This window comes from Galeopterus variegatus, unplaced genomic scaffold (assembly GCF_000696425.1).
Source record: "Galeopterus variegatus unplaced genomic scaffold, G_variegatus-3.0.2 Scaffold5067, whole genome shotgun sequence".
In the NCBI taxonomy this organism is placed as follows: Eukaryota; Metazoa; Chordata; class Mammalia; order Dermoptera; family Cynocephalidae; genus Galeopterus; species Galeopterus variegatus.
The window spans coordinates 23929-49970 of record NW_007731178.1 but is presented as its reverse complement, the minus strand read 5'-3'; the positions used below and the strand labels follow the sequence as shown (position 1 = coordinate 49970).

At 44.4% G+C, this 26042-nt stretch overlaps 1 protein-coding gene across 1 annotated transcript in view; it reads left to right on the top strand.

The window, feature by feature from the left end:
* Nucleotides 1-24038, top strand: part of LOC103604279 (traf2 and NCK-interacting protein kinase-like) — a 112314-nt gene extending 88276 nt beyond the window's left edge. Inside the window, exons 7-11 of the mRNA XM_008588847.1 lie at nt 5621-5675; nt 7688-7766; nt 15242-15417; nt 20077-20143; nt 23684-24038. Of these exons, the coding sequence (XP_008587069.1) occupies nt 5621-5675; nt 7688-7766; nt 15242-15417; nt 20077-20143; nt 23684-24038 (732 nt within the window). The remainder of the gene's footprint in view (nt 1-5620; nt 5676-7687; nt 7767-15241; nt 15418-20076; nt 20144-23683) is intronic.
* The last annotated feature ends 2004 nt before the right edge of the window (nt 24039-26042 follow it).

Sequence of the window (26042 nt, the reverse complement as noted above, 5' to 3'; positions counted from 1 at the left end):
GAGTAATAATAATTACCTCTGCTTGAACATCCTCAGTGATCCTGAACTCAGCACCCTAGCTCTGTTTATATATAACATGGGATATGAGTATATGACATGATGAATGATTCAGTCTTTTGAAGTCGAACAGGGTGAGTTTAAAATGTAGACTTTGCCTCCTATTTGCCATATTACTTCCGGGGAGTTATTTAACTTTTCTGAGCCTCATAAAATGGGAATAATAAATTGTACATTACAAGGTTATAATAGAATAAAGTGAGTTAATCTATATACCGAGGGATTAACACAGTGCCTCACACTTGGTAAGTACTAAATATATGATGGTTTTGTGTTTGTATCATATGAAAGTGCTATTTGGAGCCATTCTTGACCTGCAAAAACCAGCAATTTCATATGGTTCAACCTCATGTTTGTACTACACATCTTTAATTGTCTGCTTATGTTGAGCCAGAATTGGCTTCTCTGTAACTTCTACCACTAGATCAAGATGCCATCCTTAGGCACCACACACCATGCATATCTTCTTTTTCCAACTGGAACACAGCTAAAAGAATAAACTAACCACAAATAAATTACCCCAAAAAAGACTGTTTGGGGGTCTATGAAACTTGGTGAAATCCACTGTGCTTGTTATGCTCATTATGAATCTGTTGTCTGTCAACTGTACAAGGTCCTGTTACCCTGTGCTTTGGGATAACTGGGCTGGGACTCCGCTATCCCCATTTCTGCTTGTCCATCTGACTTCTTATCGAGCGCTGCCAGTGGGGCCATAGATAGAGGGCGACTGCAAGGCTAGAGGAGGGAGGACACACCTTTTCCTGTTTGCTTCCCTGAGCTTCTTGTTTCTGCCTGCATCACCCCAGTGACTTTGAATACCATTAAGTCCCAGGGCCATTGCCATCTTACTTGATTCAAGATTGCTAGTGGAACTGCCAGTTGATGACCTGAGGATCTATCTACACCGCATTTGTGCACTGCATTGTGTTAGGCACTTTGCATATTCAGACAGCCCTCCAGTCCACATGTTTTGTATCCATGTATTCAAATAACTGTGGATCGAAAATATTCAGGGGGGATTAAAAAACAATGGATGATTGCATCTATACTGAACATGTGTAGGAGGATGTGCATAGGTTATATGTAAATACTACACCATTTTATATCAGGGACTTTGAGCATCTGTGGATTTTGGTATCTACGGCAGGTCCTGGAACCAATCCCCTAGCATACAAGGAACAACTATATTTTCTTATTGAATTCTTGTACCAACCCTGCAAGATATGTGTTCTCTTCATGTTACAGCTAAGAAAATAGGCTCAGAGCTATTAAGTGGCTTGCCCCTGGCCACCAAGCTAGTTATGTCAATGCTGAGAGTCAAAGCTAGGTCTGTCTGGCTGCACAGCTAAGCCCTTTCTGCCTCATGGTGCACTCTAAGGTTCTTTTCCTAGCTGAACTCAGAAGGAAAGCTCTCTTGTTCTGTTTCAGCTGCTTGTGTGCCAGCTGGCTGCCACACCCTCCCCCCCACCAGCCTCTGCCTTCTCAGAGGCACTAGAATTTGTCTTTGTTCCATTTGCAATACACACAGGACTAAGCTATTAATCATGCCACAGGCCAGGCTGCACAGCACCTCTGGAATAATGAATTACCCAGCTCCTGCCAAAATGAGTCACCCATGGCCGCGAAGGAAACTTTATCTCTCCCTGGCTCTCTCCTCATCTTGTTCCTCCCTCTTCCCTTTCTTGTCTCCTGTGATCGGTCTTGCCAGCTGTAACTGGAGCATTTTCTCCTGTATTTAAGATATGAAGTATCTTTGGTACTCGCTAGTGTATCCAAAGGCTTAAACAAGGCCAGTCAAGGACATTTATGGCTTTCTAGCATGGGTGGTTAAGTGAAGCTTATAAGCAGCCTTGGGTATATATGGCCAGAAATATAAATGTTCCTTTTGGAAAATAAGAGAACCCCAGCAAAAATCCTAATGATGATATCAAATGAAGTCTTAAAGAAGCAGCAGTATTTGCCTGGTAATGTGACTTGACAAAGGATGCACTGGTACTTGGGGTGGTGTGACTTTTACTCTGAAGGGGGAACTTTGGGAGTTTGGGGAAAAACAGCCCAAGAGGAAATGGTGTGTTCTAAATAAAAAGAAGCATCTCTTCACTGACTCTTTCTGCTTCCTGTGGGATAAACCCAGGATCATCTAACAAGTGAGACCTCTCCATTTCCCCGTTGTCAAAATGTCCTTCCTCAAATTATTGCTGTGTATATATTATCACTTAGGAATGCTTTTGGCTGTACTTATGTTTCTTACACCAGCAGATGTCTAGAGGCAGGCAGCCCAGGGCATGAAACTGGGTTGCCTCACTGAATCTCAGCACCTTCAGTCACTGTAGACAAAGTAGGAATCTGAGACCGTTATTTTATGGGCCCTTGATAAGAACAAAATAAAGGTGAATACTCAATTTTTCTTACATTGTGATGATAGTTGAAAAGAACTGGCCTAGGAGGCAGGAGGCCCAACTCTGTTCAAAACCAGGTGCTGAGTTGCTTTGTGATCTCCAGTAAATCACTTCCCCTCATCTGTGAAATTAAAGTTTGGACTAGATGATCTGTAAGGACCCTAGCGGCATAGGACACTTAGGTTTTGCTCCTTCCTCTTATGTGTCTTTCATTTGCTCATTCATTCAACAAATATTTACTAATGGGTCTACTACGTGCCAGGCACTGTTCTGGTGCTTGGAATATATCAGTCAACAAAACAAAGATCTCTGCCCTGTGGGTCTTATGTTGTGTGTTGGAGGCCAGGGATACAAACAGTAAACACAAAATGTAGGAAATTAGTGATGACTAACACATAGTATGTTAGAAGATGATCAGTGCCGTGTCTGGGAGACAAACATGGGAAAGGGGCAGGGGGATCAGCAGTGCTGGGGGAGGTTGCAGTGGTCCTCACTGAAAACACAGGATCTGAGCAAAGACTTCGTGGAGGGGAGGGAGTCAGCCTGCACATGGGGGATGGTAGGGGCGGGAGGACGGCTGCAGGCAGAGGGAACAGCAGAACAGGGACCCACAGGCAGAAGTGTGCCTGGGGCTTCTGAGCATTTTCTTCCCCCATCTGAAGGCTGATCTGACGCATTCTCACCCCAGCACTGTCCTTTCCTTTCAAGTGTGCTGTCTTTCAGACCAGCTCAAAGATTCCTGGAGTTGAAGACTATTTAAGTTTGAACCTCCAGTGGCAGTTAGGGGTAGAAAGCCTGGCTTCCACCTTCATGCTTGTGCCTCATTTCATGCTACAGAAACATGCAATTCCTAGGGATATTGGGAAAATGTTCGTAGAACCACCAAAGCCTGGAGATACTGGAGTCTTATCAAAATAGCACAGGGACCTTTCAAGCTGACCCACCATTTCCAGATAGTTCCCACTGTGCTTCCTGCTCAGTGCCTCTTGCACAGTGAGTGACTCAGTATTTTCATCATGTTCCCAGACAGTTGTCTTTGTCTATCATCCAAAAAAATCCCAGGTACAAGAGAGCTGTGTTTTTATCTCTACCAGTTACTGCACCTGAGCCAACCTGTAACAGATGGGCTGGGCTTTCCCCATCAGCTCCGGAAATGACCTCACCAATCAAGGCCAAGAGCCTGTGGGAAAACTCAGTCATTTGCTAGGCTGTGCAAACTGGGTGTGTGTGTGTGTGTTTAATGGAGACCTTTGAATACATCTTGAAATATGTAAACAAAAAGAAAGGACAAAAATTGCCTTCTTGAGTTGTGTTGTGTGCGGACAAGTTAGTTGGAACCTGAGGAGAGTGATATTGTGAAGGCGTGTCATTATCCCCAGTTGAGCTGAGAACTGGTAGCATTCAAAGAATCCCTCCTTGGTCCTGCATGTGCCCCGGCCACCTGCTGTAAGGGAGGTTGCACTTTAGGCAAGAGGCTAGACCCCCTAAAAAGCCCCCTCCACATTATACAGACCGCTGTCCAAATACTGAAGAGGCCTGCGTGTCACTCGCAGGATAATGGAAAATTTAGTTCTAAGGAATGACTCAGCATGAATTTCATAGTTTTCTTCCAGTTAGAGCTCTTTTTCATATGACCTGGACATTTGCTGCATGGGAATAGCAAGAAACCTTAATTTTGATCTCCCTAATCTGAGTGAGTTACAGTTGAGAATTTCAAATAATGTACAAAATGCATGAGATATTTAAAATGAGAAGATAGTGAGAGTCTATATCAGAATGCGGGCCCTTGAGCCAACTTCTGTATTAAGTTTTCTTGCCAGTCTACTGGGAAGCTGAACAGCCAGCATCTCGTTGGGGTTTCCTAGCCTGGTTTTCCCCATCTCCTGATGTATCCCCTCCCATGCAATCTTTAGAGACCTGGAGCCATAGATACAGAGTGTAGGAGAAGCATATTGTTAGAGATGGAGATTGCACAGGCAGAAGTGGGGGCATTGGCTTAGAAAATTCTGATCAGAGTATTAAAGTCAGTCTGAGCACAAGAAAGATCATCGGGGTATGAGAATCTCTATTTTACACAGTAGTCTACTTACAAAATAGAAGATCTTTGTTCATCTATTTAGCAAATATATTGAGCACCTGCTACTGGGACCACCTCTGTTCCAAGTGCTAAAGATACATCAGTGAACACTGCCATTGAAAGATCTTCCTGTCCTCATCTTACTAGGTTAAAAACCATATGAAATTGCTGCTTTTGTAAGTTAAAAACAATGGACTCTAAATAACGCCAACTATATGATCCAGACATTCCACTCCTAGGTATTTAGCAGTGTTTGCAGAAGCTTTATATGTAGTATCCCAAACTGGTAATAATCCAAATGTCCATTAACAAGTGAATGCAAAAACAAACAGTGCTATGTCCATACAGTAAAATACTACTGAGCAATAGAAAGGAGTGAAGTACTGATACATGCCACATCACCGATGGACCACAAAAACAGTATCCTGAATGAAAGAAACTGGATGCAAAAGACCACATATTGCATGATTCTGTTATATAAAACTTTGGAAGATACAAACTAATCCATAGTGACAGGAAGCAGATTAGTGGTTGCCTAGGGACAGGGGCGTGGGGTTGGGGACTGGAAGGAAAGAGGGAGGGACTACAAAGGAGCAAATGGGATCACTGGAGGCTGATGGATATGTTTACTGTCTTGATTGTGGTGAGGAGTTCACAGGTGTATACATTGTTATACCTTATCAATGGCACACTTCAAATACGTGCAGTTTATTATATGACAACTAGAGCTCAATAAAGGTCTTAAAAACATTCAAATAGCAGCAATTTCGTGTAGTTCAATTGAAACATAAACTTTAGTGATGAATTAAGTTTTAGAACCTTATATTCATTTTTCATACTTTTAATAGAACCTTATATTCATTTTTCATACTTTTATTGAAAACCTACATGTCAGGCACCCTGAAAGATATCGTCAGTGAAAAGTGGGTGAGGCTGATTCTGCTTTGAAGCTTGGAGGGAGAAATAGGTTTAGAAACAGACAACTGAATGACTTTCCCACAGGCAGTTCTACAACAATTACCAGGTTTACCCACGTTGTCCTTTATCGACTGGATTTATGCGTGTGTCTCTGCCTTCCCTCTTTCAGAGCGACTTGTGGTCCTTGGGAATCACCGCCATCGAGATGGCAGAAGGTGCTCCACGTAAGTACTTTCCTCTGGGGTGAAATCTGTTGCTGGTCCTCTCTGTGGGTACTGGAGGTTCCTTGCCAGAAGCTGCAGTTGCTTTACTTCTGCTACGCTGAGCCCTGCATGGATCTGAGCTGGCATATGTAGAAAGCAGAATCATCTGACTTAGATCAGCCAGGAAGCCATTCATTGCAGAGCTGCCTGAGGGTCTCGTTTTTATGAGGAAAAAGGAAGAAAAGGAAAGCAAACTTTGGGAAGTCTTGTTGTTGTTGGTTTTTTTTACAGATTCAATGTGTGATTTATTCTTGAACTACTCTTCATCTGACATAAAACTGTGACAAACCCACAAAGACTATATACTCCAACATCTGAAAATTCAAAACTGATTTTCAGTGCACGGGTCATGCAAATGCTGGTACTCAGTTGCTATCACTCCTCTTAAAATACCGATGTTTAGAATTTTAGATTTTCCTGCTAATATTTGAGGCAGAGGGCTCTGGCAATCTTGAGTACCTCTCAGATCCCTTAAGATCTGGAGTACTGGCACTGCAGAGGTCTCTGTTTGCCACTGGTGGCCGTGAGAAGGTGCCTCACAGACTTCATTCAAGAGGCAAAACTGACCTAGGGCCCTGGCTGCAGCAACAGCACTGCGGCTGCGCCTCCCAGGGGCCACTCCCCATCAGTGACTGACTGCGGCAGGGACCCTTTCCTGGAAGACACAAGATTCCTTTGTGGGCGACTTTCACTCGAGTAATCTTCTACGGTGTAGTCGAACTCACCTTGGACTGCAGGACAGTCTGGGACACTTCCACCTCCCTTTTGTGTCTCTGCTGTACTCAGGTCAGACATGCATAGCAATCCGATGACACCGCCCACCCTGTCTGGCTCACTCCCTTTTTCCTTTCACACAGGACTTTCCCCCAGCCGTATATTCACATGTTAACACTGCCCTGTTGCCTGCTTCTCAAAGGACCAGGGCCTAAACAAGTCTTTATCTGCATGCCAGGTCATTACACTCCTGACTTTTTACCTTCAGGTTATCATCGTCTCCTTATTTCTCAGTCTCGAGTTGGTAGAATTCCTTTGTACTATGATTAATTTGGAGTGTCCATAGACAAAATTCCCCTTATTCACAATGTTAACAGGCATTTATGAATCAGAAAAATAATATATTGCAATTTGAAAACCATATTATCATTCTGAATGAGTTGTAGACAGGGCTAAAAATAAACTTCTATCCACAGAATCCTTTGGCTTTTAGGGAACATATATTCTTATTCTGAGTACAAAGAAAAAAAACACTCCCAGATGTTTGAAAAGTAAGCTAATAAAATACTTTGACTAAAATAAGAATGTATGAGTATTTTTACTATGAACTATAATGTCATGTTTACAAATTGAGATATTTTTATAACTTCGTTTTCCTGCCAGGCTGTTTGACTTAATCCTCTGTTGTCCTGGGGCTATTGAATTTAAAAACAAAACAAAACAAAAATCCATCATGAAACCTGAAAAGCCGTTCAGGATATCTGGAAGCAGAGAGAATGGTGTTCTGGGCTAGTGCTTTAGACTCCAAAAATCTTTATATATAACACTGTCTGGATGAGCCTTCAGTGTATAAGCAATGGACTGTCAATTATCAAATATATTTTATTTTATGGCTTAGGCTTTTACTAATTAAAAATAACTTGCCATCTCCATCATAGTTGTCATCTGATGCTGTTTACTTTGAATGGGTATTTACAGCAAAGACGGCTGGTTGTTAAACCCTTTAACTTAGTTTCCTTAAATATGAAGTAAAATTATATTCTCTGGAAATGTTAACAATATCTATTTGAAACGTGTCATATTTTAGGAGACTCCTTTAATTAGACCTCAGCTCTTTTAAGTGCTCACCAAATGGAAGTGCTCACCAGTTACGTGTGGACTCAAGGGGTCACTTGGCAGCATTATCTGCACAGCCAGGACGGGCTGGCCTGGGTTTGGTGTCCTAACTGGAGCGGGCCCTTGTTTTTGGTCTCTTGCAGCTCTCTGTGACATGCACCCTATGAGAGCTCTATTCCTCATCCCCCGGAACCCAGCGCCGCGGCTGAAGTCTAAGAAGTGGTGAGTTTGGTCTTGAGTGCTTTGCAGATCTAAGGGTGAGGTGTTCCTGCGATTTGTGTTTTGGATTAGCTCAAACCCCTAGGTCCTGCTGACAGGATTAGATTTATATATACTAAGAATTGGTGGATGACTTTCCATATGCTGTCATTCATCTTAAAGTACATGTTGAGTACCTACTCTTTGTACAACAAAATCCCTCACCTGCAAGGTAAGGAGCTATTGGCTAAAATGGATAGTGGAGCCCAGTAATAACATGGAAGTGCTTTGATTTATAACCCCAGTGTTATCTTTCCTGGCAGCTCAGAATATCTTATCAGCGAGGGTGATAGTTTATAGAGAGTCAGCCCGTTAGGTTGGCTGACTTCTCTTCTATTCCTTAAGACAATACTTCCCTAAGTGCATATCCACACCTAGCAGTGTTGGAGATGATTTCTCTGGCGCGTGCATGGTTTTACTATTGCTTTCTCTTTATGGCAGGTGATACTAGCTTTTTATTTGGGGCAGTGTTGTAACCTATCGTTTTAATAAGCATATTCATGTAAAAAGGTGATTTCACTGAAAACTACTACTACACAAACAGTGTGAGTGTACGGCAGAATTGTGTTGATCGTGTATGGTTGACTGAAGTTTGGGAAACAGGGTTCCTCAGGTTCGGCCAGCAGTTGGACTTTGGGCTATTTTGTGTACTTACATAGGGATCTTATTCTCTAACAAAAACCCATTGCTGCTCCATTTTCCCCTATGGAAAGGGTATATGCTCCCTGACATATTCTTGAATCTCTGGTTCCTCTTGCACTGGGGCCAATTCCTTCATCACTTGTGACCTCCTATCTTTTTCTGGAGACAAATCCCGGGCAGTTAAACCGTGGAGGGACCCAACCCTCCTGCCCCTTTTCACACCACTTCATGACCAGGCCCTTGACGGGACCCCCTTGTGCTCCGCATCCACTGCCCACCCACGAGTTCACCCCAACCTTACGGAGAGCAGCCTGAGTTCATACCAGTCATCTAGCGATGACACAGCAGCCCTGGTGGAACAAGAGAAAGGCACGCTGAGCTGAGAGGGAGAAGGAGAAGGACCCAACCCTCCTGCCCCTTTTCACACCACTTCATGACCAGGCCCTTGACGGGACCCCCTCGTGCTCCGCATCCACTGCCCACCCACGAGTTCACCCCAACCTTACGGAGAGCAGCCTGAGTTCATACCAGTCATCTAGCAATGACACAGCAGCCCTGGTGGAACAAGAGAAAGGCACGCTGAGCTGAGAGGGAGAAGGAGAAGGCAGCCACGGAGTTGCCAGGGGCCGGCCAGGGGGAGAGTGGAGTTGCTATTGGTAACAAGGCGGCCGAGTGAGCGTTCCCTGCCACTCCTTCCTCTGCAGAGAGTCACTGTGGTGAGAGGCACTAGCCTCTCCCCAGCAACAGGCTTCCATTGGGCGTCGCAGGGCATGTGATCTGTAGAGTACCCAGAGGCTCTGCTTCCTCTCCCCTCCCTGGATCAGACTCCCGGGGAGAGGAGCCAGTCCAGCACTACCGAGGCTTCTGTGGGGTTTCTGCTTGCCCTTCGTGCCAAGCTTCCCAGTGGAGCCTGCTGGATACTGTAGGCTCCACTCACCCTGTTCCCTGCCCTATCTTCCCCTGCTCTCCCTTCGCTGCTGCAGGACAGATATTTTGAGCTTTTCCCCAGAGAAGGACAAACTGGCCATCCACAGATGTGTATTAATTGTCAACACTTAAAAGCCTGGTGATAGAGCATTGCATTTAGATTTCTGGACCTTTCTGCAAAGATGCAGCAACACTGCCGAGTGGCTTCTGCTCCCTTTTAGGACAAGAGGTTGTCCTTCTGCCCCAGCTGCCTCCTCTCCCCAACCCTGAAGCCTGTGCACTGGTCATCACACTTGTCCTGTTTGCATCCTAACCCAGGTCTGCACCACCCCTTTGCATAACCTGCCTGGCCCCACAGAAAAGTGAACGAACAGCCCCCGCACTCCAGCATTGGTTTTCATTGATCCTGCCCCAGAAAACACCAACTCTGCACTGACCTTGTTTGTTTGAGAAATGCAGGCATTGGGGAAAATGCAGGTTTTTTTCTGTTTCAAACCTGGACAATGAGAACTGATTTTGATGGTGCTAGAGGGAGCTGGGGACTTCATGAAGCAGAAGGAGGCCAGGCCCCCTTCCCTGCCTTGTAAGGGCAGTCAGGTAGGAGCGGGAGTCGGGAGTCCAGTGCTGTAGGACGGGGAAGGAGAAGGGACCTGACTGTTTGAGAGTGAGGGGGAAACAGACGGCCTGGTGATGTGCCATTTCTCACTTAGATCCCAGCCCTTATTCAGGTGGTCGTGCAGCCTGCATCCATGCGACACTTGACGCTCGACACGACTCCTGTTCCTTGCAGTAGAACTCCAGTTTATAAGTGAGAATATTTAAGCACTTCAGAGTTCTTGATCTTAAAAGACCAGGTCCAAAGTGATTTGAAAGAAGTTAGGGTTTCCTTTAGTAAGCTCTAGTGTTTGGGAGGAAATGAGACAAACATTTTGTTTATTTTTCTTCTTTTGCTTATTTGAAGGAGAGGACTGCCCCTCCCAACCCAAAAAACCCCAAACTCCAAAATGTTTTTTTTTTATTTCCAGCTCTTCTCTACCTAAATGAGTTGTCAGGTCAAGTGCACTGTTTTCAGTGTAGGTATCAACACATTACCCTGGGGAGAGGGGGTGCCATTGTGGTGGAAACAGGCCTTGAACTCTTCTCATTATAAGCATTCAGTTGAGGGTCATTTTCAACTAACATTACCGAGTCTACGACATACGAGGCATACACCAGCCTCTTCACGTGAACACTGTTTTCCCTGTGCCTTTAAGATCTGGGGAAGAAAGGCAGTAGCACAGCTCTTTCCCCCTGCGTTGTGGAAGGAAAGGAAACCACCCCCACCGACGGGAGCCTGGCTCTTCCTTCTCCCCTACCGGTGTGAGCAGAAGCTTCCCTCTAAGGGAGTCCTGAGGTCTGGGTGCTATCAAATGCTCAGGCCACTCAGCCCTTTAACAATGAGGTCTCTGGGAGGATTATTACCTTAGTTGAATCAGAGGAAACCAAGGCTGCTGTCACCCTCCATCTCCATGTCACCACCAGCAAGGGAACAGTAAGGCAAGGACTGCCATTTCCTCCTCCTGTATCTTTCTCATGGGTGGATTCAACCATGAGGGTAAACCATCTTCTTCAAGAAATTTCCTCCTCCCTTCTCTAGCCTGCTCATCCACCTCGCCTGCCCTCAGGAGTATTCTTAGCACCAGAGCTTCCCTCCAGTGGTTTCTGGGGAAGGACGGGGATGACATTGTTCCTTTAAGAAGATGGTCAGTCTGTTCTTTTCCCACATACCCTTTACATTTGAAGAGTCCACACAGGCAAAGCAGCATCTGTTGAGATTATTAGCAAAATCCTAACTGCTTATATATACAAGATCGCCCTGGTCCAAACCACACTTGCTCCAGATGTAGACGTCGAGGCCTAATGAGACTGAGTGGCAGATCCAGACAGAGTCCTGGGCAGCTTCCTGGGAGAGCCAGCCTGGAGCCCACCCTCTTGCTTTCACTCCAAAGCTTTCAGTCACCCCTGTTCTTTGATGATACACCAGTTCTGATTCTTGCTGGGTTGTCAGCCAGTTTTGTTTTAAGATATGACAAAGCTTTTGTGTGTGTGCATGCATGCACACCCTTTAAATGAAATTATAATACAGAACAAACATCAGAAGATATTTCAGATAGACTGAATTTGCTAGTAGCAGCGTGACTTTGGACTTTATTAAAATCAAAACCAAAACTGCTATACAAACTTGAAATTAACCTTCTTTGCACGGTCTCCTTGGAGATAACAGTCCTGTTGACTCTTCCTGCTAACCTATCTAACCCAAATAAATATATGTGTAATAATTCCCTTAAAGAATGCTATCTTTAACAAAAGTGGGGAATAAACAACTTCTAATTTCTGCTCTCCAGTCCTGAAGGCAGCTGCTCTGTTCCTTAAGCCTAATGACGATCAGAGGTTGCTGGGACATTGTCATCATAGTCATAGTCATAATAATGACAATAGCAAACACATATATGGCATTTATGGTACCAGACACTGTTCCAGGTATTTCGCATGAATTAATCATCAGAATGTTCTTTTGCGATAAGTACTAATAACATCCCCATTTGCAGCTGGGGAAACTGATGCACAGAGAAGTTAAGTAATTTACCCCAAGTCACATAGTCAGTAAGTGATGGAGTCCAAAGTAGAGAAAGGAGGGTGGTTCTGGGAAATACGGCAGGGCCAATGCAAATTTTAAAGGTCAGATTGCATTTAGGGAGTTTGATGATTACAGAAAACTTTTAGCCCAACTGGTTATAATGGTTAATGTAATAATCTTTCAAGCATTTTGAATTCTCCTAGCCCAATTTAACGTATAAAGACAATAGATGTGGGAAGATATAGTGTTTGGTGGCAGAGGCAGTAGAATTAGTGCCTCAGACTGTAAGCACCAGGCATTAACACTGATCTCTCCATGACAACCCGTGGGAAATTAGTATCACTATCCTTACGTGGTTTTGGGTTTTTTTTTTCCTAAAGAGACAAAACTAAATTACCAGCAGCAGAGATTCAGCAATAAAGTTATAAATGTACTTTAAACACATTAGAACGCTCAGCAAACAGCCAGGTACTTTTCGACATAGGTGAAGTGTTTTTGCTTTTAATTAAAAGTGTAATTAAGCATATTGATTCTTTGGTCATGCTAACTTAAATAAGAGACAATGAAGACTTGTTCTAAGTAAGCATTACTTTCTCTTCAAACGGTGCCATTTAAAGAAGACGTGGAATACATGACCAGCTTTGTAGATCTGCACACTGGGGCCCATCCTTTGGGCTCAAAGTTATTCTCTTAAATATCTCTTGAGGTGCCCTACACCAGGAGAGATACTGGGGAGAGAACTCTGGCAGCTGGCTCCTTTAAACTCCTTGAGCAATACTCCATCCTGTAGATCTGGAAATTTCTCTTACTGTTTTTGTAGATGTCTGTACTTCCTTTAAACTCCTTGAGCAATACTCCATCCTGTAGATCTGGAAATTTCTCTTACTGTTTTTACTGTTTTTGTAGATGTCTGTACTGGAAAATGGAGCATGCAGTCTATTGTCTGGATTTCATTTTTAAAATTGGATACGATTTCTTTTATTTATCATCCTCTAATTAATAGTTAAGCACTTTATAATAAACAAGCACATCTTCCTGGTTGCCAGCAAGAAAAAGGGAACTGCCATTCACATTCCTTGTGAATATTTAATAGCTTTCTGTCTTAATTTGTTTTTGTTTTTATCTTTTTAATACTGATTTTTCTACCTAGAAAAGCACTGTGTGGAATTTGTCTATTTCCTTACACAGGTTAACCTTGTTCTCTTCAGTTTATTCCTTAGGAGAGTTCATTTGATTATTTTTTTGCAAAGTCTCTCCTTAGATGATATCATATTTATGCCTCCACAGGTTTATTCGATTGATCTGAGACAGAAAACAGCATCTGCTCTCCACACCTCCCTCTCTATCCCTCACGAGCACAGATTTGAAGTTAGCCATATTGCAGTTCTTGCCAAGAACTTTCATCCACACATTCATTCATTCATCAAACACATCCAGCAGGTAGCGTGCACACCTCCCTCTCTATCCCTCACGAGCACAGATTTGAAGTTAGCCATATTGCAGTTCTTGCTGAGAACTTTCATCCACACATTCATTCATTCATCAAACACATCCAGCAGGTAGCGTACTCATGATACAGAGATGACTCGGCACATCCTGCCACTGCTGAGAATTCCCAGTGTGCAAGCAGCACGGATGTGAGCTGAGGAACTTAACGGGGATGCAGAGTGTCCATGCTTATTTCTAGTCCACAGTCCTGATTCATCCTGGGGTGACCCTAAGCACAGTAGGTTACATTTGTTCCTATGTAAAATATTTTAAAAGCTTGAACGTAGCTTAGAAATATAAGGGAAAAAAATACCAATAATTCAGCACTTTAAGGACATGGAATAAGGTGAGCAACTACTTTGACCTGGATGGTAGAGAGCAGTGCATATTTGCATTTGAATCTTGAACATGTTCTAATTGTGTTCTTTGTGGTGAGGATACCTCTCAGGCTTGAAGCATATATATAAATATATACACATATATGAAGTATATATGTATATATGAAGTATGTATGTATATATGAGTATACGAGTGTGCAGGGCCTGCTAGGAAGCTTGGGAAAGACGTGCTACTGGGATCCACTCCTGTAATTCCACAGTGCACCATGGGAGGGCGACAAAGAGCACAAAATGGATTCCTTAGGCTCTGGGCAGGGTGGGGAGGGAGACCAACGTTTTGCCTAGGTCTCTGGGAAGTGGGGAGGGTGAAGTGCTGAGCTGTCAATGCAGTGCCATGGAAAGGCATGCTATAGATCTGTGAGCTTAATTATTTATGACTCTGGACAATTTGTTGGAATTTCAGCAAGAACATGCATGTCCAAATCATAAATCTTGGCTAAAGTCCACCGTTAATTTCTACCGCATTGTAGACTTGCTGCCCTAATCATTGATATTGGGTCTCTCACCAGCTCTTCCCTGCCCCTGTGCGTATCTGCATAGGGTTTATCTTTGAGTAAATAGAGCCTTTCTAGAGGGAGATAAATTTGCTTCTGGGTATGAACTTAGTCCTTTAAAGTTAAGTTTCCAAGTCTCTGGGCTGACAGCAAAGATACTCATACATCCTGTTCTTATTAATTGAAAAGCAAAGTTCAAAAATGATTTTGAAATTACCAGTTAAAAAATTTGCCATGAACTTTGATTAGGCGATTTTTTTTAACATGTAACTTCAGAATCACTTTTGAACTTTGCTTTCTAATTAATAACCCCAATTAACTCATGAGTCATGGCTAAAGTTTACCATTAATTTCCACCACATTGTGGACTTGCTGCCCTAATCATTGGTGTGGTGTCTCTCACCAGCTCTCCCCTGCCCCTGGGCCTGTCTGGCAGAGGGTTTATCTTTGAGGAAATAGTGCCCTTCTAGAGGGAGATAAATTCGCCTTCAGGGTACTATGGCTAGCTGAGCGGTGGGTAGGGACAAGGTGAGGAAGGTTGGGGAGTGGGAAGGGAGAAATGGAGAGGACGTGCAATTTCTTTTCCGTCTCCCATTCTTTTTGGTCTTCTGTGTAATGTCATGTATAAACTGTGTACAAATGTTTCCATGTGCATAACTACCATATGTTACCTCAACTGTGTGTTGATGGTGCTGGTGCATCTGAACCCCATTGTTACCTAATACAGTGCTAGACCTATTTTGTGATTGGTTGATTCCTATCCTGGCCTATCAGACCTTTTATTTATTTTTTTAGTTCTAGCATTTCAGAAAATATGTCTGTTTTTCTTTGGATTGTCCTTTTATTTGTGGATTCATCTCTTTTATTTGGCAGGTCAAAAAAATTCCAGTCATTTATTGAGAGCTGCTTGGTAAAGAATCACAGCCAGCGACCAACAACGGAACAACTGATGAAGCATCAGCTTATACGAGACCAGCCTAATGAGCGACAGGTCCGCATTCAACTCAAGGACCATATTGACAGAACGAAGAAGAAGCGAGGAGAAAAAGGTTAGATGCACATTTGTATTTCAGCAAGAGAAACAGAAGAGGGAGTGAATTACGGGCTCTTCCTGTGTTTGGAAGTGACGGTGGGTATTTCAAATGGGCCTGCAGTATCTTTTAGTGTTAGGGGCCACCTCTGAGATCACAGCCTCTGGGCACCGCTGGAAAGAGACTGCTGAAGTGGAGTCATTCCTGAAGAAATAGAACTGCAAGTAACATTACCTCTTCCGGGCACTGAACAAAGCCATGTTGAGTGATACCATGAAACGCTTTAATATGACAAGTGATTTTCTTAATTCAAATGAATATTCATGTTTAGAAGACTAAACATCTACAGAAGGCAGACAGCCTAAAGAAAAAATTCATCTAGTTGACATTTTTCTGTACTGACAGTCTTCAACATTTAAGTTTTTGTGCTCTGAGGCTCATTTCTAATTCAGTTATTTAGAAGTCAGAAAGAATTTCCTTGTGGTTGCACAGATATAAATGATCATTAGGTTGCCAGGCTTGCTATTTGGAACATCAGATTTTGAGCTGAAGGTCACTTAATACGCTTCTTTATTATAGGTGCAAAAACTCATCTCTTCTGACTCTATGAATACAAACCTGGGGTCCTGGGACTGTGCCCTAGTTGTCTGAGTGGAGGTTTACAGTTCCTTACCTAGCATAGGAATTGTATGCTAATATTATATGTCAGAAGACATTGAGGTGAGCTGCCTAAATGCAGCAGAAAATGCAGGCTGGAGAAAAGTAAACCCAAGGTTGGATGAGTAAGGAGGAGTGCATTTTGTAGAAATGGCAAATGAACTTTGATTAGGCGATTTTTTTTAACATGTAACTTCAGAATCACTTTTGAACTTTGCTTTCTAATTAATAACCCCAATTAACTCATGAGTCATGGCTAAAGTTTACCATTAATTTCCACCACATTGTGGACTTGCTGCCCTAATCATTGGTGTGGTGTCTCTCACCAGCTCTCCCCTGCCCCTGGGCCTGTCTGGCAGAGGGTTTATCTTTGAGGAAATAGTGCCCTTCTAGAGGGAGATAAATTCGCCTTCAGGGTACTATGGCTAGCTGAGCGGTGGGTAGGGACAAGGTGAGGAAGGTTGGGGAGTGGGAAGGGAGAAATGGAGAGGACGTGCAATGAGGACTTTCTGGGTGGAGGGAAGGAGGGAGCAGCTGGTGGGGGAGATGACAGTGAGAGGCTGTGGGGCTGGAAAGGTGGGCATGAGGATGGGAGGGAGGTACATGGCAATGTCCTTGTCTTCGCTTCCCTCCTCTCCACATCAGTCCCCTTTTCTTCAGTTCAGAGGGAGTGATGGAGGCTGGCAGACCACACAGGATAGAGGCTGCTCTCCTTTCATTTGCATTTCCCTTTTTCTCTGCCTCCCTAATTCATACCCCTAACATGGGAAGGTGTGAGCTGGGGATGGGGATGTGAGCAGTGTGGGAGTTGAGACTGGATTGTAGAGGTGCGATCAGCAGAGGGCTAAGGTAAGAGGAGAAATCCTCAGTGAAGGCACTGGAGAGGGTTCCTTTTTCTGCAGCTAGCCACTGGGACTGAAAGGAAAGTGTGTAATCAAGGTAGACTCGGGAGTGGGAGGTTTTGAGGCTAAGCCAAAAAAGGAGACCCATCTCCAGTAGCTAGTGGGTAGACAGGGATAAGATGGCACTCAGACCCCAAGGGGCTGGGAGGCCAGCCCAAGCTGGAGGAACTAGGCGTGAGGAGAAAGGAGGCCAAGGTCACAGTAGGGAGATCAAGGTCAAAAGTTCCAGGACCGGTTTTGCAACTGTCCTTTGTCAGTGGTAGTCTTGGGCCACTCTGTGAAGTCAAAGTTTGTAAGGGAACATTTTAGGGCAGTGTGTCAGACATGCAACAGTTAAATGCCAATTTCTTTAGGAAGGGAATTTTATTATACTCTGGATATATAAAGTATATTAAGAGTTCAGACTCTGTTTTTAGATTCAAATTCTGGGTTCACATTCCAGCTCTGCCCCATAAGTTATATGAAATTTGCCCCAGTTTTCTCATTTTTAAAATATGGTGGTTGCCTGGCAGCGTTGCAAAGATTAATGAGATAATGCATGTAAAATGCTTAACACTCAGTAAACATGAAGTGTTCTTATTTAGGCAATTCTTTATTACCTGTAATTTTTCATTACTACTCAGCAGTACTTTCTGAGATCTCATGACCCATCTCTCTCTGACCCGTGAAAAAGAGTGAGTAAAGCTTCTGCCTCCAGTTGTTTTCACATTTTTGGGCACAAACTCAGAAATGCGACTCAGAACTCATCGTGCCAGGAAGATAGGCTGTTTTTAATGTGTTCATTCTCTGCAGAGTGGAAGAATAAGATTCTTGGAAATTAACTGTATTCAAGAGTTATGTGATAATTTAAGAGATCTAATTCTGTTTAGGATTAGGGCCACCGGAATCCCAGTTCTAGTCTTATTTTTGCTCCCCAAGGAAAAGTATTTGATCAAATGAGATCTTATCCCATTTGCTCAGTTTGATCAAATGACCTAATTTGCTTCTTCTAATACTTTTTTACTCTCATGGTAACTCTTTCTACAACCAGCTCTTGGTAGAATCAAGTAATTTTACTTCGCATTGCTTTATTTTTTTCAATCTGATATTTTTTCCTCAAGATATGTTGACACATGCTAATTTAACCCTGTAATACAAAAGCGATCAAACCAGATTCTGGTAAAGTATTAAAATTGAGGAGCCTGACAAATGAAGGTTTTACGCTAGGGGGTAGAAGTAATTGGAGTAATTATGTGCTTCTTTCCCTTGCTTTAATTTCCTTTATTACATAAAATTTCTTTTTTTTTTTTTCATTTTGTTCTCGGATTTTTTTTTTAATTATTTTTTAAAATTAATTAATTAATTAATTATTTATAATTGGAGTAATTATGTGCTTCTTTCCCTTGCTTTAATTTCCTTTATTACATAAAATTTCTGCATTTTACTTTGAACTCTATTTATCCATTTTGGGAAAGTTTGGAAGATTAAACTTGCAGTATAGGGTATTAAAACACTTTTTGCAGATTATTTACATTTTGGCAAAATAATAATTTAAAAATAAGTAGACTGAAAGCTTCATACATATCTAAATGTATGAAGCTAATTTGTGCTTTTAAAAAATACATCACACTTTTGGCTTTCTTTTGTTATCTCTTTAATGGCTAAATAGTGTGAAAGGCAAAGCATGTTTATCAAATCCAAGTTCTCACCATGTGACTGCTGCCTCCTGGTGGTAACATCACCAAATTGCAGGTTTAGTTACTTTTTAGGGATACTGAAATGTCTTCAAGGTTGCAATTTCTAACCCACAGCTATGAAGAGATAGCAGTAATGTGACTTGCTTAAAAGCTCCTCCTTTGCTTAAAAGCTCCTCCGAGGGCTCCCCACTGCCCACAGAAAAGTACTCAGCATGACATTTATAAGGATCAGTGAGCCATTTTATCTGTGCTGGCTTTTATCCCTCATCTGCTTTTCCCACACCCAGACACCTAGCCACTCACAATTCATTGTTTCCTGAACATGTCATGCATTGTAATAACTGCCAGCCTAACTCCTATGGGTATGTTGGTTGGAATGCCCTTTGCCCACCACTTCCAGCTGCCAGCTGCCTGGAGAAGGGCCACTCACCTTCCAAGGCCAAGCTCATTTTCTCCTCAAAGACTTCACTCTCCCCTCCTCCATTATGACCAGTGGATCTAGTGGCTCCTTTCTCTGACGTATTGTTGCTCTTTTAACGTACTTCCATTTAGCATATAATATGTTGGAAAGAGCACTGGTTTTCAAGTTGGAAAAGTTCTGGATTGAATTCTAAATCCAAATCCCAGGTTGACTTTTTATTGAGATGACATTGGTTATAGCATGTAACCTCTTATAATCTCAGTTTCCGCTTGAAAAACAGGCATTATTTTAGAGGATCATTATGAGAAATAAATGAGAGAACATAGGTAAAGTATCTAGCATTAATGACTGGCATGGGAGACACCCAATAAATATTCGTTCCCTTTCTTCATAATCAAGGAGGCTTTGATTATTTAATTGTCTCTCCCATTAGATTCTGATCTCCTCCAAAGTAAAGACTTAATCTTATTTATTCTTACATGTTAACTTGCTTAATGTTTTACTGAATTAAATGAATGTCTCTAGTGGGTCAATCAGAACACATATTAACTATATTTTTTAATAGCACCTTTTTTCAAAAGTGTCTTTGTGGTATTTACCAAGGTAATCTAAAGGCAATTTGTGAGTCCATCTAAATCATAATAAAATCCTACTTTAAAAATGATTAATACCATCAATACATTAATAAGTTTAATATGGGTGGCTTGATAATGGGGGTTAAAACAAACAGAAAGGTTTTTTTTCCCCCATTCTTTATCTTCTCTGTTATGTGAACACTAGGCATTGAGGACAGATATCTAGAATCAGCTGGGACAATCTCAAATGTGGTTAGTTTCATTTATTTAAAGCCAGCTGGTGGAAACTGTCTAATCCCAATCCAGGAGGCCTGGAGCCTGTCCCAGCTCAGTGTGAGCCACAACTCTTTGGGCCTCAATTTACTCACATATAGAAGGAGTGGGGTTGGGCTTTACTGGGCTGTAGCATCATCTTATGCACTGACATTCTGTGGGTCTCTCTTCAGATGAGACAGAGTATGAGTACAGCGGAAGTGAGGAGGAAGAGGAGGAAAACGACTCGGGAGAGCCCAGGTAGGAGAGCAACACCCAAGTCTTCTAATTTTCATGTTCTGAATTGCACTTGTGTGAAATTCACTTTCCTTTTGATTTATAGGTTCATTTTTAAGAATCCACCAGGGTGGTCTTATTTAATTTACTGCCCACAAACATACTCATTAGTTTGGGAAAATTTCCCTAGGCAGACTCTTCCCAAAAAATGGAAATCAGCATATTCTTTATCTTGTCCACCAAGATTTATAGTCTGCACCATAAGACCTTGTTTCCTCCCATATACAAATTCAGAATGGGTAGGAGGCAATTATCTGGTGTTGAAGGACTAAAAGTACTTAAAACTGCAACTTTCTGGAGACCTAAGTGGTATTTTCATTACTTCATACCTTTGAGAAGCCCATTCAGGCAGCCACTGTCCTTGTCACATGCCATCCAGGGGGAAAAGATTTCCAGGCAATCAGATCACACTTCAGAGGTGAACTCTAAGTAGAGACTTTCATGCCATTCCTGTTGTCACATGTTGGTCCCCAGAATCAAGTGCTCATTGATTGTTGGCATCCCAGTGTCTTGAATTTCACTTGACTTTGATTGCGACTTTCTTCTAGTCTGTGTTTATGAATAATGAAGGCTGATGTGCTCACACTGCCAGGATTTCTCTTTCGTGAGAAAATTCAGCTGGCAGAGGCTTGGTGAGGCCAGGGGAACGGGCACCTACACCATGGTGCAGGCACTATAAATGGGAAGCAGAGGGTCACCAGGGTACGGGTTCCATCCTCTAGCCGTCCAGTGGGTGGAGCCTGATGCTCCAGAGAAGGACCAGTTCCCTACGGCTGAGGCACAGCTTCCTGACTAGGAAGGGGCCAGCTCAGCCACTACTGCCAGAATGAGCTAGATGCTGTGTGATCTTTTTTGTGGGGGGCTAACTCAGACCTACCAAACTGGATTCCTGCAAAGCTACCAGAAGAGGGTAGAACTGAGCTTACAGGGGCAGCCAGTTTTTCTCTCTTCACCTGCTACAGGATTTGTCAAGATCATAAATATACACAATATATTGGCAGCCCCAAGTTTAGCTGCATAAAGATGATGTCAAGTAGTGACATGGAAAATGAACATTCCCGTAAGGCAAAGGACCAAACACCCTGCTTTCAGAGAAGTTGTACGCTATTTTTCAAAAGCTGACCCAGATGGCTGTCAGCCTTCTGACCACTCTTTATAGAACCGAGAAACCCTGTCTTTCTAACACTTGTTAAATTGCATTGTTAGGAGTCACTTAGTGAGCCAACCCAGCTGTACATTAACACTTCAGTAATTGTAACAGGTCATTATATCGCACTGCAGATTATGTTCCAAGTCCTGTTTTTATGGATGCATCTAATTAATCTTCATGGAATCCTGAAAAGTAGAAAAGGATGATGGTCATCTCATTTTAGAAATGAGGTGACAGCTCAAGGGTGGTGACCGGGTCACACACAGCAATAATGACTGAGTCACTGATATAGCTCTGATCTCCTGACACTGATTCAATCTCAGTCAGTATGAATGGAGCATCCTGTGTGCATGTGAGGCTGGGCTCCCAAACCCTGTCACCCTTGCACAGAGCAAGTGGCCTATGTAGACAAGCATACTCATTTGGGTTCAATCTCAGTCAGTATGAATGGAGCATCCTGTGTGCATGTGAGGCTGGGCTCCCAAACCCCGTCACCCTTGCACAGAGCAAGTGGCCTATGTAGACAAGCATACTCATTTGGAGTTTGTTTTAGAGTTTTACACAAAGGCTGTAAGTTTTAGAGGAGACTTGTTAGTAAACTCCAAGCTGTGGAACGTCACAAACAAAGCCTTATTATGTCATTTTATGGCAGCATCTCACACAGTACACAAACCACACTCCAAAACAAAGCATTGATCCTCTTGTCAACTGCCAACAGCCCTGCTCCTCCCCCAGCAGCCCTCACTCCACTTCCCATCTCACACAGTACACAAACCACACTCCAAAACAAAGCATTGATCCTCTTGTCAACTGCCACCAGCCCTGCTCCTCCCCCAGCAGCCCTCACTCCACTTCCCGTCACCACCACCACCACTGCCAAGACAGAACCTGCAAGTCATCCCTCGCTCCACTCATCAGATCTACCACCAGGCGTCATTAACTCTATCCCCAAATGCTTCTTCCAGCCTCCCATTCTGGCTGAAGCCCCCAACCCCCAGAGCCACTACAGCAGCACACCAGCTGCTGGCTTTGCTTGCTCTGGCCGGACAGCGCTGCTGGCGTCACCTTCTGTGTGAGCCCTTCTGTGCATGGCTTTATCCCACCTGCCCTTCACTCTGCTGGGAAGACGGGCTCGTGTTCAGTTCCTTGAAGAGGCCACGCCGTTCCCACCACAGGCCTCCAAACTTGCTTCTCCTTCTTTTCCTTCTGCCTGGAACATTCTTCCCCCTGCATCCCCTGTCTCCTTCCAGGAGACGTCTCACTGACCACCCTTCTAACGTAGAGGCCTGAGTCCCCACCTCAGCACCCTGCAGCTGTCACTCTCAAACTGTTCCCCTTTCTTGTCTTCTATGGATCCCATTAATACCTGAAATTATATTATTTGCAATGATTTGTCTGTCTCCCCTACAAAAAAAGAACTCTAAAGAGAGAATTTGTTTGTCTGGTCTGCTACATAGCAGGTGCTCAGTAAATGTGTTTAATGGAGGTATTTCAGAAGGAAGCTTCTGGAAAGATTTTAGGGGCTAGATCTGAATAAACAGAAACCATTTCCCATCTCTTAGGCTTTAGCTGTTCAGCTGCAGTTAGATGGACTAGGGCAGCTGTAGGCCACCAGGGAAGTAGGTGGAGTTCGTTGATGTCCTCTTGCTCTTTCTGTCACACTCACATAATCATCTCCTTACAGATGAGGAAACTGTGGCTCACACAGACTCTAGGAATCAGTGAGTTGTGTTGAAGTCCCAGCTGTGTCCTCTGTGGCCAGGACAAGCCCTGTAAGCATGGGCAGTGCCACAAGTCCTGACTTGGGCTGAGCACACTTGGGTTCAGATCCTGGCTCTGTGTCGACCTGGACGCAGGCGTTTTCCCTCCCTGGCTCCCCGTGTGTTCAGGTGCCTGACCTGTGCCTCATGGGCTCTGGGGTGAGGGGTCCAGGAGGCGGTGTGGGGGAGGGAGGTCTGTGCTCATCCACGCAGGGTAGTTCCTTACTGCTCACGGTTGTGCACTCTCGTCGCCATTCTTAAGTGGGAAAATAAGCCAGTCTGGGGCTCAGGGCTTGCACGCTCACTGAAGTCTTTTGCCGTGTCTCCAGGGTGAGGCAGTGGCGTGGACGGTCCTGGAGGGGTGACGGCACCAGGCAGGTGACGTCCCCCTAGGGATGGAGACGCATGTGTCTGCAGCAGTCATAGTGAAAGGAGGCCGAGCGCCAGTCTGTCAGCCGGACTGTGGGGATCGCACCAGCGGGGGCTGAGGAGCTGCGCCCACGTGCGTGTCTCCCTCCCGCGCGGGGGGCAGTTGCTGGCCCCGCTGTCCTCCCGAGGCTCCCGGTGATCCTGACCGCTCTGTCCTGCCCACAGCTCCATTCTGAACCTGCCGGGGGAGTCGACGCTGCGGCGGGACTTCCTGCGACTGCAGCTGGCCAACAAGGAGCGCTCGGAGGCGCTGCGNCCCGGCCACCCCGCACCCCTGCACCCCTGCACCCCTGCACCCGAGGGTGTCAGCCGCGCTCGCCGCCCGGGCGTCCGCTGTGCGTCCAGCTGCCACCCTGGAGGCTGGGCCACCGCTGCTCGGAGCACACGCCCCTTGACTGCAGGGGAGAAGGAGGCCTGGCTGCTCCAGCAAACAAAGGCTCCCCTGGCTTTGGGTGGTGGCAGTGTGGTCACTCAGAAAAGCGGGCTAAGGCCTCCACCCCTTCAAGTCCTGCTCATGTAGCCCGTTCTCAGTGAGGACGTCCTGGGCACCCTCCTCAAAATCGCACCCCTAACTCCAGTATGTCCTGTTGTCCTTCCCTCTTTTCACCTTCAAATATACTCTCTATTTACCTTTATATGTCTGTATCTGCCTGCTAGAATGTAAGCCCTGTAAGGACAGGGGATTTTATCTCTTTTATTCCCTGATGTATTTCTAGTGCCTAAAGCAGCGTCTAACATATAGTAGGTGCATCATAAATATTTGTGGAATAAGTGAATTAATATCTGAGGGAACAAGTCAGTGACTGAGAGGTGAAATATAAGCGTTAACTAGACCACGGTGAATAGGCAGGTAAGTGAGATGCCAAACACAGAAAAGCAGTGCCTGCCTGCTCACACTCCTGAACACCCGGGAAAGCGTTTCACAAGTCCTTCCCCACACACCTCTCAGTACCCAGGGCCTGTCTGCCAGCTTGCGGGCAAAACCTGCCTTCGGCAGCAGACCTGCTGTCATCTGTGTGGGAGACTATACTGCCGGCCACAGTTTCCTGCATGGCTTGTCCTGGGCGAGGCTCTCACCCTCGTGGTTTTACACACGTTTATTAAACCCTCCTTCCCAGAACCTTGCCCAGATCTCCAAGGCCTCCTTCCTCTGCCAGATAAATCAAAGCTGCTAGACAGTCAGGAAGACAAGAGTGTGCAGCTATTGGGGAAGGTGGGCAGCAGATGAAAGTTCACTAACTGCACAGTAGTGGGGCAGTAATTTTACTGGGCTCCCAACCAGCTTGCTCCTCATTAACAGATTTACAGAGATTCACCTGCTTGTCAGGTGGCCACTGCAAAGTTAAGGGGTGGTGAATTGCAGACACCAGGAGCAGATTGCTTTTTAAATGGTACGTCAAGGTCCAGCCTCCTGGTTTAAATCAGCGAAGTCCTCAGTTCTAGTTTGCAATAAATCCCATCAACTTCATTATGTCCCTGGAATATTAGTTTCACACCAGCAACAATAATACCCAACAGTTGCAACTATTGAGTGATTTCTGTTTGCCAAGAACCAGGCAGGGTGCTTTGCTGATATCCAATATCTCATCCACTATCATTATCTCTTTGCTTATATGCATTATCCCTCATGCAAAGTGCAGGTAACTGGTCCCATGTTGCAGAGCTGGTAAGTGCAAAGCCAGGACTCACACCCGGGTGTCCCTGATGCCATCATCCATGCAGGTCCTGAGACAGTATGTGCAGGTACATAATCAGGACCCTGAATGTGATCCTCAAAATTGGAGTTTGGGGCTTCTGCAGGCAGCAGTAGGCTAGTAAAGCACTTCTCAATCTAAGAGTGAGTCTGTGATAGGGTCAGTGTGAGCAATGCTTGGCACGTGAGAAGTTTGAAGTCACTTGCTATCTGTTCTAGGATTTACACTCTAGTAGAGAGAGGCTCTGTAGTGCTGGGGGCAGAAACCTTCAAAGGAACCACTGGGGCAGGGCAAAGAGAGGTGTGGGTGTTAATCAGGCAGCTCTCAGAAGTGACCTACAAAGTGTAGAAGTGGGAGGTGCCTGCATGACCTCTGGTTACCTCCCAGCCTCAGACTGAAAATCTCAGACGGGTCCTTGCAGCTGCCCCGTGTCATCTCCTTCAGCCCACTCAGGCCAGTTGTAGCCTCTTGGACTGGCCTCTGGCCCAGGATCATGCCATTCCTTCAGTCTCTCAGGCCTCCTGAGGCCCTACTGTTTAGATCCAAGGCCTGCTCCTTTTGTCTTATGACCAAACCTCTATCACCAGCTGGGCACTCAGGCTCTGCCCCAAATCCTGCCTTTTCTGCCTCTTTCCTGGCTGGCGGTTTATTCTTTCCAAGAACATTTCCTAAAGTCCCCGCTTGCTGGAACATCACACCCCAGGAACCTCGACCATTGCCTTTTCTATATCTGGTTAGTGGGTTCCTTGCCTAGAGATTTGCTATACTTAGTTTCAGGCTAAAGGCCCTTACCATGTAATCCTAGAAAATCCCCCCGTCATCCCATAAAA